This window comes from Leuciscus leuciscus, assembly GCF_965113295.1.
Source record: "Leuciscus leuciscus genome assembly, chromosome: 12".
Classification (NCBI taxonomy): domain Eukaryota; kingdom Metazoa; phylum Chordata; class Actinopteri; order Cypriniformes; family Leuciscidae; genus Leuciscus; species Leuciscus leuciscus.
In genome coordinates, this window is record NC_138736.1 from 42,659,697 (window position 1) to 42,672,860 (window position 13,164).

The 13,164-nt window shown below is 40.3% G+C and overlaps 1 protein-coding gene across 1 annotated transcript; it reads left to right on the forward strand.

Annotated features, from left to right (window-relative positions):
- Window positions 1-1,497: 1,497 nt before the first annotated feature.
- Window positions 1,498-6,903, forward strand: LOC309511655 (uncharacterized protein; the record flags this gene model as incomplete). Its single annotated transcript, XM_082186880.1, has 4 exons — window positions 1,498-1,712; window positions 1,827-1,922; window positions 6,013-6,057; window positions 6,133-6,903. The coding sequence occupies exons 1-4, from the start codon at window positions 1,710-1,712 to the stop codon at window positions 6,901-6,903; spliced, it is 915 nt and encodes a 304-aa protein (XP_082043006.1). The 5' UTR covers window positions 1,498-1,709.
- Between the last annotated feature and the right edge of the window lie 6,261 nt (window positions 6,904-13,164).

Sequence of the window (13,164 nt, forward strand, 5' to 3'; positions counted from 1 at the left end):
CGTGAGAATAACTTTGATATTGTTAGTAATATTTCAACTGGACTGAAGCAGGTTTACTTGATTATTTACTTCCGGGCCTGCCTAAACCAGTCTCTTATATCAGCAGGTTATGACAATGTAAACCACAGATTCTTTTCATCATCATCATTATCATCAGTCAAATATGTCCAGAAGAACTGGAGTTTGTCAGTAGGGTTTATCAGAGTATACAGGAGTATTACTGCAGTAAATGCCCATCACAGGAGTGTTAATGTGTGTGTTTCTCATGTCTAATGGGTTTCTGTTTCCTATAAAGGAGAGATGTGTTGTTCCTGAGGAAAATAAAATAAAAATGGGAGTGTCACGTAAGAGTTTCATTATATAGGAAACAGAAACACACTTTATACCTGCAGCGTCTTGAGAAACACAGTAAACCTGATTTAGATTTATGAAAGAAGTGTTTATTAGTTAATCAGTGATTCAGCACACGATACGGAGGAACAGTTTATCTATTGTTGTGTGAGATTACATGTTAGAAGCTTCACAACATGTTTTTACATTTTTTTAAAAATAAATGTAGAGAAAATAATTATTTTAAAGACAGATCCAGTATAATTTCTTCATATTTCCTAGTTATCAGATTTTATTTTTATTGATGATCTGATTTACTGCTAAAGTAATTTAAGCCTTTGAACTGGACAAACATTCATCAGTTTGTGTTTTTAAGAATGTGATCAAGAGGATAAACATTAATCTGATTCATAATCCACAGATTTTTTACTAGAACATGATCATATTTATGTCTTTTGCTCTATTATAATTCTCAACTTGGGCAGTGTTATATATTATGGTATAAATATAAATAATTTGGTGATCATTTTTCAACAAATCAGAGTTGGTGTAGGAGTGTCGTGTGTAAGTTTCACTTTATAGGAAACAGAAACTCTTAAGAAACACAAGAACACAAATACGGAGACAGACGTATATATAAATATTAAATATATAAATATTCATTTATTAGCATGTAAGATGACATATTAATACCATCATTGGATTTTATGAACCGGTTTAGTTTGGACCCAGAGAACAGGGAACGTTCCCTCAAAGTTATGAACATTCTTACAGTAACATCTGGTCTTTAATAATGTTCTCAAAACACTAGCACAAAAACATTATTTATATATCGATCATGGAGCGTTTCTTTACTAAAACGTTTTAGTTGGATGTTTAAAAAAACTGGAGAAAACATTCAGACATTATATTTTCATAACTTCATGGGAACGTTAGAAAAACGTGATTAGAACATATTTTTGTTAGCTGAGGAAATGTCAAGGGTTTGTGTCCAGAAGAAAGTGAACTGGATGAATGAGTTTGATTTCAGACACTTGTGTAATTTGATCTCTCACTCTTTACATTGTTCAGTTCCTGAAAGCATTGAGATGAACATTGTTATGTGTCATGATTTGCATCGTCATAACCTCAGAGGGTTGGGCTTTATCAGACTATAAATGAGCAGTCATTTGCCAGCTTTTCACTTTGCATGATACATCAAACCATTTGCTTTAGGAAAAGTGAATTTTATTACGAAAAGGTCCCGGGGCAGGAGGTAATCTGGCATACAGGTCTATCGGTAGAGTGACTGAACTGTAGGCCGACATACAGAGTCTCTCCATCTAAGAGAAAGTAGTGTCTTGGTGGCTCCTGCCCTGGGAACTGCTAAAAAAAATAATATGGTAAGTTATATGATCTGATTGAGTTAGTTTGGATTACAGTGCTTGGATGTTTAAACTGCATACTTACAGTTTTCTGCTAATTTATCCTTTACTAATTCCTCATTTCCATTATAGATGAACAAACAACCGACTATGAATGACGATTCTACTATAGAAATGGACTTTGTGGTTCCATCAGTTGAGAGAAACTGTGACTCTTTCCTGAGAGCGGTGAGTTACATCTCTCTGAATTACTCTTGCTAGTGTACATGCACAACTTCTGTTCCAATCGGACTGAATTCATTGATGAATCTGAATGTAGTGTTTACATGAACACTAAACATGTGTGCGTTTGTATTTCACAAGCTTCAAATCAGAATAGATATTTTGACATGCGCACACTGCACGAATATACGGCTTCCCGATGTTTGCGCACACTAACTATTCTCCTACAATAGTCCTTTTTTTGTTTTAAACAGCAGACTTAATATTTATCCATTTCTGGTCATAATTTGGAGATAATGAGCGTATGAGCCGTTATGCAGCTGCTGATATTGATCACACAGTAAAAATGGCCAAAACCAGTGGTGTGTGGATGAGAGTCTGAAACCAGCACTGGTGGACCGTTGTCCTGCTCCACTTCACACACACAGAGAGAGGAGGATTATAGGAGGACGAGACACTCGTTTATACCACACTTTATTCAACAGAAGAACAGCTCGTTCCACGTGTCATTACGCTGTTTCTACATCATTACGCTGTTTCTACATCATTACACTATTTCTACATTATTGCACATACACAGTGCTTTCAGTTTCGGGTTTCAATCCGATCAAGTGTTTACATGTTCTCTCGATTGGATTAAAAAAGGAGTAAACCGCCCCTTTTAATACAGTCAAAATGACATTGGGATCGAGCTCAGTCAGATCGATTAAGGTGTTTGTTGAAGGCTTTTCAGTCCGATTGAGCCGTCAATGCGATTACTAACGGATTATGTGGTTGCATGTAAACATAGCCTGTGTAGAATCAAAGTCCAAATTGCCTTTTACTTCACTGCAAAAAATTATGATGACTGAATATCTTCAGTCCTTTCGCTTCTCCAGTATATCTTGATTTAAGAATGTTTAGATATTAGTGCTGGAAAACAAGAAGAACATCAGACATCTAAACATAAATAATCTGCAAACTAAACTAAACACAATGTTAATACTAAAGTCCTACAGAAGATAGTAAGATATCAGTTTCTCATTCCTATCTGAACCGATCTCATTTTATCATATAAAATGATATACAAATAGTGGCTAATAGACAAACATAACAGGAATTTGGGAGAGTAAGTGTTCATAAGTGTCCCTCAGCTTTATTTTCTCAGCTTGTTCACTTGCTATTGGTCACCCGCCATCAGCCAATCAGTGTTTCCATGGTTTTATTGTTATTGTCCTGCATGATTAGTCAGATAAGATTGACAGCTCAGCAGAGCTCGGCTCAATAAAGCCTGTGCTGAACTAAGTGCTCATGGTTTTCTGGTTTCATATTATACTGTGTTAGAGAGTCAGCATTACAGTGAATAAAATCTGCAGTTCCGTAAAAAAAAAGCACAGTATATCCACACGTGACCGAAGACCAGACCCAGAACAGTAAGAAGAGATTTTTGAGGTGAATTTTGTGGGATTAGGAATTTTGTGGGATAAGTGTCTTGGCAATTGTGGAAAACTATAATAAAGCAGTCCCATCTGGAAGCAGGCACTGAGAGTAGTGTTGCTCAAACCCATAGGTGGGAAAACTCTAAAAACTCCTCCACATATCATTCCCGAGGACAACCATCCCGACGGAGGGAGAGGAGATGATCTTCAGCCGTTTTCTGGAGCTCGTTCCATTGTTTGTTGGTTCTGTCTTCTGTCACAGTATGTGGCCGATAACAAAGAGCATGACGAAGGAGATACTCAAAATAGTCTTTAATTGTAGATTTCACTAAGGAAACATACAGGAGATAACTTGAAGAACTGAATAACATACACTAACACAGTGGTTCTCAAAGTGTGGTATGCACGCTCCCTCTAGTGGTACGCTGAGGAATCACTGAATTTTCAACAGACATTTAATTTCACATAAGTACTAAAAAAACAATACATTTAGAATTTGTAAAATACACACCGATGTCTATGGCAGTGGCAATAATAACAATTTCCATTATAATTAGACAACACGTTTTATTCATATCAGATGTACATTGTGTAAGTAACTTAAAAGTTAACTCTATTCTTCACCCACTTACTTTCATGTATTTCGGGAGAAGTGGATGAATTCATGTGTTGTAAATCCAACAGATCCGATTCTCTGAACAGTGGCACAACATGGCGGCGCATATAGCTCAACTAACATGATCGTTGTAAAGGTGTTTAAACAACAAAACACGTCCACTTGCACATATTTGACAATCGGAATATCAGATATTTAATGCCATAGCTAACAAATTTGTGAATATTTTGAATAAAAAAGTAAATAAAAGCAGATCATCAGTCATTCAGCGCTATTGTGGCTGCGGTGTCACGTGACGAGTAATGACGCGTCACCATGGAAACAATAAAGTGATCAGTTCTAAATAACGGTCGCCTAAAAACTCACAGGGGGTCAGCCAGAATATTTTAAATGTATGTGTAAAAGGGTTAAATATGAATACACAGCCTGTGTTAATTTATGTATTTATTATTAAGTACAGTACTTTTTTTTTACTTAATATTTTAAGTACAGTACAGTTTATTTCACTTGTAGGTGCAATACATTTGATTTTAATCATTATTTAAGTGTTTTATTGACCTGTATGTAAGCAGCACAGTGCAGTGTTAATATTCAAACTGTGTTTTTACAATGTTAAAAGTGGCTGACAATAAATATTCTTATTAGAATAAAATAAAACTACCTCATTTTTGAGCTGTGCATAACTGTATCTGAATAGTTAGGCCTACTACGCTACTGTATTTTCATATTGGTCATTATGGTGGTACTTGGAGAGTCAAATATTTTCTCAGGTGGAACTTGGTGTAAATAGTTTGAGAACCACTGCTCTAACACATACGAGACAGGAACATGAACAAAACAAAACAAAACAAAACAAAACAAAACAGGGAGTACTTATACTAGAACTAAATGAGGAACCTAACGAGTTAATTAAGGGCCAGGTGAATAAGATGAACCAAAGAAACATGTGAAAACAGGGTCAACTGAAAACAAGCAAACAGAATGTGAACACAATAAATACAAAGATAGAACAGACTCTGACACTTTTGATTTTAACAGTGTATTAGTACGATGTAGAATTATTGTTCATTCTTCAACTAAAGAAGTTACCTAATGTTAAAGGGATAGTTCACTCACCCTGAAGCCATCCTAGGTGTACATGACATTCTTCTTTCAGGCGAATACATTTTTCATATAAACGAATGTCCTGGATCTTCCAAGCTTGATAATGGCAGTGAATGGGTAATATTTTTTTTATATATCGCATCCATCCATGATAAAAGTGCATCTATCCATCATAAAAGTGCATCTGTCCATCATAAAAGTGCATCTATCCATGATAAAAGTGCTCCACAGGCTCTGGCGGGTTAATAAAGACCTTCTGAAGTGTAGCGATGCGTTCGTGTAAGAAAAATATCCATATTTAAAACTTTATCGACTAAAATAACTAGCTTTCGGTAGACGGCCTACAAAAGTCGGCTCCTCCCACATTTCTCTTTAAAAAATGTACGTTTTAGACTTCTAATTCTTGACTGGAGTTTTGTTTTGTCCGATCCTCTGGCTTCCGCGTTGGTCATTACGTCATGCGTCGGGTCAAGTGTTACTCTTTTGCCGTAAATCAATGCGTACTGCCATCTGCCGGAAGCTAGTTATTTTAGTCGATAAAGTTTTAAATATGGATATTTTTCTTACACGAATGCATCGCTTCACTTCAGAAGGCCTTACTTAACCCCCCATAGTCGTGTAGAGCACTTTTATCATGGATGGATGCACTTTGATGTACTTCCCAAAAAATATACCCATTCATTCCCATTATCAAGCTTGGAATAGCCAGGACATTTTTTATAATATAACTGCGATTGTATTCGTCTGAAAGAAGAATGTCATATACACCTAGGATGACTTGAGGGTGAGTAAATCATGGGCTAATTTTCATTTTTGGGTGAACTATCCCTTTAACTAATAAAACCTTATTGTAAAGTGTTACCAACATTATTTATACATTGTTCATGGAACACTTTTTTCGGAAACATTTTTGTTGAATATTCATTTAATGTTTTTTAAATGTTAAAATGTTTTTCAGGTGCCAGACATTCAGATGCCAGACATTCAGATGCCAGACGTTCAGGTGCCAGACGTTCAGGTGCCAGACGTTCTGATGCCAGACGTTCAGATGCCAGACGTTCAGATGCCAGACGTTCAGGTGCCAGACGTTCAGGTGCCAGACGTTCAGGTGCCAGACGTTCAGATGCCAGACGTTCAGATGCCAGACGTTCAGGTGCCAGACGTTCAGGTGCCAGACGTTCAGATGCCAGACGTTCAGGTGCCAGACGTTCAGGTGCCAGACGTTCAGATGCCAGACGTTCAGATGCCAGACGTTCAGGTGCCAGACGTTCAGGTGCCAGACGTTCAGGTGCCAGACGTTCAGATGCCAGACGTTCAGTTGCCAGACGTTCAGGTGCCAGACGTTCAGATGCCAGACGTTCAGATGCCAGACGTTCAGGTGCCAGACGTTCAGGTGCCAGACGTTCAGGTGTCAGACGTTCAGGTGCCAGACGTTCAGGTGCCAGACGTTCAGGTGCCAGACGTTCAGCCAGACGTTCAGCCAGACGTTCAGGTGCCAGATGTTCAGGTGCCAGACGTTCAGGTGCCAGACGTTCATGTGCCAGATGTTCAGGTGCCAGACGTTCAGGTGCCAGACGTTCAGGTGCCAGATGTTCAGATGCCAGACGTTCAGGTGCCAGACGTTCAGGTGCCAGATGTTCAGATGCCAGACGTTCAGGTGCCAGACGTTCAGTCAGACGTTCAGATGCCAGACATTCAGGTGCCAGACGTTCTGGTGCTAGACTTGAATGATGATTTACCTATAGGAATGAACTTTGCGGTTCCATCAGTTGAGAGGAAATATGATTCTTTACTAAGAGTGGTAAGTTACAACTTTTATCTCTCTGAATTACTCTTGCTCTCATTGTAGAATCAAAGTCCAAATTACCTTTTGCTTTACTGCAAAACATTATGACTTCATATCCTCAGTCATTTTGCAATAACCAACCAAGAAGCAAAAAACAATGATGAATTTACAATCTGTTCAGATATTGAGTTGGCTCTTACAGTACTGTTATACATTTAAATGTTTAAATAACTTTCTATTGTTTGAGGATTACATTAAGGTTGAAATCATACTAACAATTGGCTCTGATTCCTCTTTTCCATTATAGCTAAGAAGAAAGAGAGAAAGAAAGCCCTTAAAGGCCAGAAGGTAAAAAAAAAAAAAAACATATGTTTTGATTACTGTAACATGTATGTTCTGCCCTGGAGTTTTCCCTGTTCCCGTGTGCTTGTTCTTATTAGTTTCACCACAAAAAAAACCCCTAAAAAAATAATAATAATGGCAAGCGAACAGCATTTCAGGAAGTGTGTTCATCCCTACCCATGTTATATCACGGGTGGGGATACACATGTAACTGTATGCTGTTTGTTTGGGAGCTCAGTCAGTCAGCTTTTGTGGGGGCTGAATGGGGCACTCTTTGAGGAGGGCCTTGGGTCCCGCTTCTGCCAAGGCAGAGTAGTGGCTCAAGTCGTGGGGTTAGAGATGGGCCTCGCCCTTTCTCTGTCCTCACCTGCCAGGTCCAGTGTTTCTGTGGTTATTTCTGCCCTGAGTCAAGCACCGGTATTGCAATTATCCAGTTCTGAGGAGCTGGATGTTGTTAGTATCGAGACAGGAGACACTGAAGACTCCCGCATTTGAGGAGCTTGTGGAGGTTGTTACTCGTGTCATAGCCAAATTAAACATCAACTGGCTTGCCGAGATATAGGAGCTTCGTCAGAAGAACAATTAGACGAACGCTTTCTGCCATCACGTGCACAACCTCCGCGTCGGGGCTTGCCATTTTTTGTCACCAAGGTATAGAAGTCGTGGAAGAGATTGGTTTCTTACAGTGTGTTTACCCTGGTGGCCATGGAGAGACATCTGTGGTTAAACCTGACCGGAATTAAACAAAGACAAAAACTTTTTATTGGACTCCCCACTTTCTCCTGCTGGCCTTTTCAGTTACGCTATAAATTCAGTCACCGAAAGATTTCAGGAAGCGTCCCTCGCTGCTTTCAGGTTTCTGTGGCTGCTGGGCAGGAGCAGAAAAGCAAGCAGGAGTACTCCCCCGCAAAAAGATTGGGAGGCGGCGCAACGCTTGCAGACGAAGTCCTCAAAAGGCAAAACAGACCTGAGGGCCGTTATTGCTTTCAAGAGGGCTTCGTCAAAGTAAAAGTCCTGACAGCAAAGGTGCCAAGCTTCAGAGGGCAGACCTCTCCGGGGAGACGGTTTCCACCTCACAATACAGTGCCCACCTCCCCTCGTGCCTTCAGGGGGCCGTTCTACCAACCCCACCACCTTGTGTGCTTCGGGTGCTTCGGAACATGTCCTGGGTTCTACAGCCGGAACTTTATTGTTTAAAAAAAGGATGGGGGGTTGCATCCGATTCTAGATCTGCACCAACTAAATTGCTCTGTAGGGAAGCTCAAATTCAAGAAGCTTATTCTGCAGCAAATCGTGTCACAAATCAGGTCCGAGGACTGGTTTGTCAAGATAGATCTAAAGGACACGTACTTCCATGTATACATCCTTCCACAACCCAGGAAGTTTCTGAGGTTCGCTTTTGGGGGCTGTCGTAGATTTTTCCCTAAACCTAACTATCTGGGGCGTCTCCAATCGACACCCAATTGATCTCACCTGGGGCGTCTACAAATCGACACCCAATACCTTTATCTGGGGCGACTCCAAATCGACACCCAATACCTTTGTACTCTCGCTCTTGCGTCTTCAGTCGACAACTGGACGAGTTTTCTTACTCTAACTAAATTGCTTCCCTAAACTAGCTTACTTCCTGCGCAGGAATAATTGGCAAACAGACATCAGCAAATTATGTCCAGAAGCATTCCCGAGCAGTTCTCAGGGAATCTCTCCCAAGAAGAATCAAGGCCGGAGGATCTCAGACAAATTCCATTGAGAATCCCACCAGCTAAAAGAATTCAACAGTTTTTATAGAATAAGGAGGTATGGCAAAAATGTCATGCTGCATTACATAATTTAACATAACAATTTGATTGGTTTTCATAGATAAACCCTTCTGTTACCAAAGCAAAATTTGTTTTAATGATTACTTCATTGTTAATCACAAGGTTAAAATTTTGTCATCTGTCTAGTTTCAATTCCCATATTTGTTATTTTTACACTCACACAACCAAAGTCAAAGGGGTATGACAACACAACATACAACATTCAAAAACACAGGACAGAACGTTTTAGTACATCGTGTTTCAAAGTATTATCATGTTAGGCCTGAAAAAAGGAGGTTCCCTATCGTCCGGTCACCACGACGTACGTCTCCGTTCCCTCCCTCAGGGAACGAGGGTTACCATATGTAACCGAGACGTTAGATGTTAAACACATGGTTAGTTTAATATAGAGTTTACTATTTTATCTATTAAAAATCCACCACAGGATGAAGCGTACCAATATCGTGTTTTTCCTTTCGGCCTAGCTTTATCATCTCACACTTTCACGAAGTGTGTGGATGCCTCTCTGGCTCCTCTGTGACTCCAGGGCATCCGCATACTAAATTACATAGACAATTGGTTGATTCTAGCTCAATTGGAGCATCTGGTGGATCAACATCGAGATGTCATTCTCGCCCACATGAGAAAGTTGGGGTTGAGGTTGAATGCCCAAAAGAATGTGCTTTCTCCAGCTCAGAGGACCACTTTTAGGCTACGATTCAGGCACGTCTGTCTCTTGCTCGTATCGCTTAGATTCTCTCAGCCGATGGCAGCTGAGTCCAACGTGATTCCTTTTGGCCTGCTGTATTTGAGACCTTTGCAGTGGTGGCTTAGGCCAAGGGGTTTTTCCCGAGGGGAAATCCGTCCCATATGATCAAGGTCACGTGGCAATGCCATTATGCCTTAGTCACATGGAAAAATCATTGGTATCTTTCCCAAGGACCTGTGCTAGTGGCTCCTTGACGTTGAGTCACGCTAACGACAGATGCATCCCTCACGGGCTGGGGCCAATCATGAGTGATCGCTCAAGGCTGGACACATTGTGGCACATAAATTGCCTGGAAAGGCTGGCCGTGTTTCAGGCAATAAAACACTTCCTCCCAGACCTAAGAGGCCATCATGTGCTTGTTTGTACAGACAACACATCGGTGGTCTCTTACATAAACCATCACGGGTGTATGTGGTCACGCCTCTAATACAAGCTGGCTCACCAGATCCACCTGTGAGCCCAAGGGAATCTGCTCTCTCTGAGGGCAGTACACATCACGGGGTATCTAAATCACTCTGCTCCCGGGAGTTCTGGAGAGAGTTCACCAGGTCGGGGTCCGTCTTCTGCTTATATCCCCGTTTTGGCCGGCCCGAGTATGGTTCTTGGTCCTTGTGTCTCTCTTCGACGGCTCTCCTCTGGAGATTCGGCCCAGGAGGGACCTTCTTTCTCAGGCGAAGGGGTCGATCCTTCACCCCCGTCCAGAGTTATGGAAACTGTGTGCTTGGCCTCTGAGGGGGCCCTGCTCATAAGTTCAGGTCTCTCAACCGAGGTTGTTTTGGAAAGCCTTTCATTGGCTCTCTTCAAGCCTATTGAAGAGGTTTCTGAGAAGTTTCTCAATCTAAAAACGATCTTTTTGCTCACTTTTTCGTATCTCAAAAGAATTGGAGACTTACAAGTAATCATGGTTCCCTGAAAAGGTAACGAGGCGCTGCGTCGCCCTGCCATACTCCCTGCATGCCCGTGATCAACATGCTTCAGTCTATCAGAAGCTAACACCGTTTGGTTTAGGTGTGCTTTATAGTTTTCTGGTCGATGACGTCTCCCGCCTATGATGTTCAGTCTCGCCATTGGACTGATTTCATACGTGCGTCACGATGCAATCACACAGAGCCGTTCACACAGCGTTTCAATGCAGCGTCTCATTTCCTTTTCAGGGAACCATGGTTACATACGCAACCAAGACGTTTTCTTGGTAACTCATTAGTTAATCATTCTGTTCAGCTGTGCCTATTTAACCCCATTCAGTCTGTGTATACTGTATATGCTCCCGGTTTTGTTCAGTTCTTAGTCTGTTCTCATTTATTGTAGCCTGGTTATTTTGCTTCTCCTAAAGAACTACTCCATGTTTCTATTGGATCTATTATTAAAGACTTTTTGATTATCTACTCCAGTCATTGTGTGTTCATTACAGCAGCTACCTGTGACAATTTGTTTTCTTCCAAACCACTAGATGGCCTAAAATATGTTTGATGTTTGATGAAATCATCAGCGACAACACACAGTTAATTCTGAGGTAAGTTGATCTAATATTTAATGTTGTAGATTGATGTAGCTGATGAGAATAAATAAAATCCACAAATGTGTTTTGAGAACAATGTTTTCTGTATGATTTTTGTTTTCTGGGCAAGTTTTTACATTAACTGTAGAAAAAGTACAAATATTAATTCTGTAAATCACACAACATGGGAGTGGGGAAAAGCTAATTTTCCTTACGATGAGGCTTTAGCCCCACAGAAGATACAAAGATTCTCTTCATTGCATCAGATATATTTACAATCATTCATGTGATTTTACCAGGGCCGTGTTTCCTGGGGCCATCAGCCATCGCTCGGCTCATCGGCGGAGAAAACGGACAGTGTTTCCATCTGAGGTGGGCTTCTGGTCCGAGTCATTTATTCTTTGTCACATGACAGCTGCACAAATACAGAAATAAGAGTTGATTCATTCACCTCTCCTTGTCACATGACCACCGCTTCATAGGCTCTGATGCTGCGTTTACACAATGTTATAATCACCTCCAGGGCCCAGAAAACACCTCAGACCCCAGAGGGTTAAGAGGAAAACACAAACTGTTCAATGTGTAGTTTGTGTGTCAGAACAGTGCCAAGAGTCCGACTCTTACACCAGGGGCACGTTCAAGCCCAAACAGGTGTGCAACGTTTTGATACGGTCTCTGGATTGAACGACATGTTTGCTGGAAACGGTGTGCAACGGGTTTGAGATGTGTTTTCTCCTGTTTGGTGGGTGTTTCAAAAATGTCAGCCTAATCAGCAGCAACATGTATATAAACCACGCGTATTAAAGAGACAGCTCGCACAACGGGTCCGAGTAAAGTCCTTTACAAATGTGTCCGCTGCAGCTCGGTATACACAACCACTGAAGACAATAGAAGACATGTTTGCTGTAGGAGTTTTATAGTAAAAATATAGCATATCAACAGTGATCAGCAATAATGATGAGCCTAATACTCACAATAAAAATAATAAGGTCATATAGATCATAACACAAGTCTCGGATGTAAGAAGTGCATTATCCTTCACCTGAAATGTTTGTCTTTTTCTGCCATAGTTGCAACTCTTGCGTCATCAGAACAGGGTGTTCAACACACCACCGCTTCCGTTTAAAAGACGCTTTGCAACTTTTTGTCGGGGCTGAACGCGGCCCAGCTCATCTTTGGTCTCCAGCATGATTTGAACTAAAACATGATAATATTTGTGTCTTTTGCTTCATTGCGATTCCTTAACTCGGACAGTGTTATATATTATGGTTTAATATTTCATGTAAATCATTTGCGGATCACTTTTTTTTTTTTTTTTAAACCTTTATTTAACCAGGAAGGTCCCATTGAGGTTAAAAACCTCTTTTTCAAGGGAGTCCTGGCCAAAAGGCAGCAAAAACACAGTCAATTACATTTATAAAAGTTATACAATACAAATACTTAAAAACATTTACAATTTAAACAGGTCATTTCAGGTTCTCTCAATCTGGACTTAAAAGCATTTAAGGAAATAAGTTCAGATAATTTCAAGTCTTTTTGCATAAAGTTCCATGCAGAAGGAGCGGAGTAGACAAAAGCCCTTTTTCCCAGTTCTTTTTTACCAAATGAAACCTTGTTGAACTATTTTTCCTTGACATCATGACATGTGAGGAGTTCAGAGAACATTCAAAAATGAAGTTCCCATAATACTTCCAAAAATTATAAAATAGAGAAAACATTCCCATAATATTTTCCTCTATCATTCACATAACCAAGAGAAAAACGTTTTTTAAAACATTTAGAAAACATTCAGAAATAACGTTTTCATAACTCGATGGGAACGTTATAAAAACGTTCTTAGAACATATATTGTTAGCTGGGGAAAAGTCATGGGTTTGCATTCAGGAGAAAGTGAACTGGGTGAAGCACTGACAGAT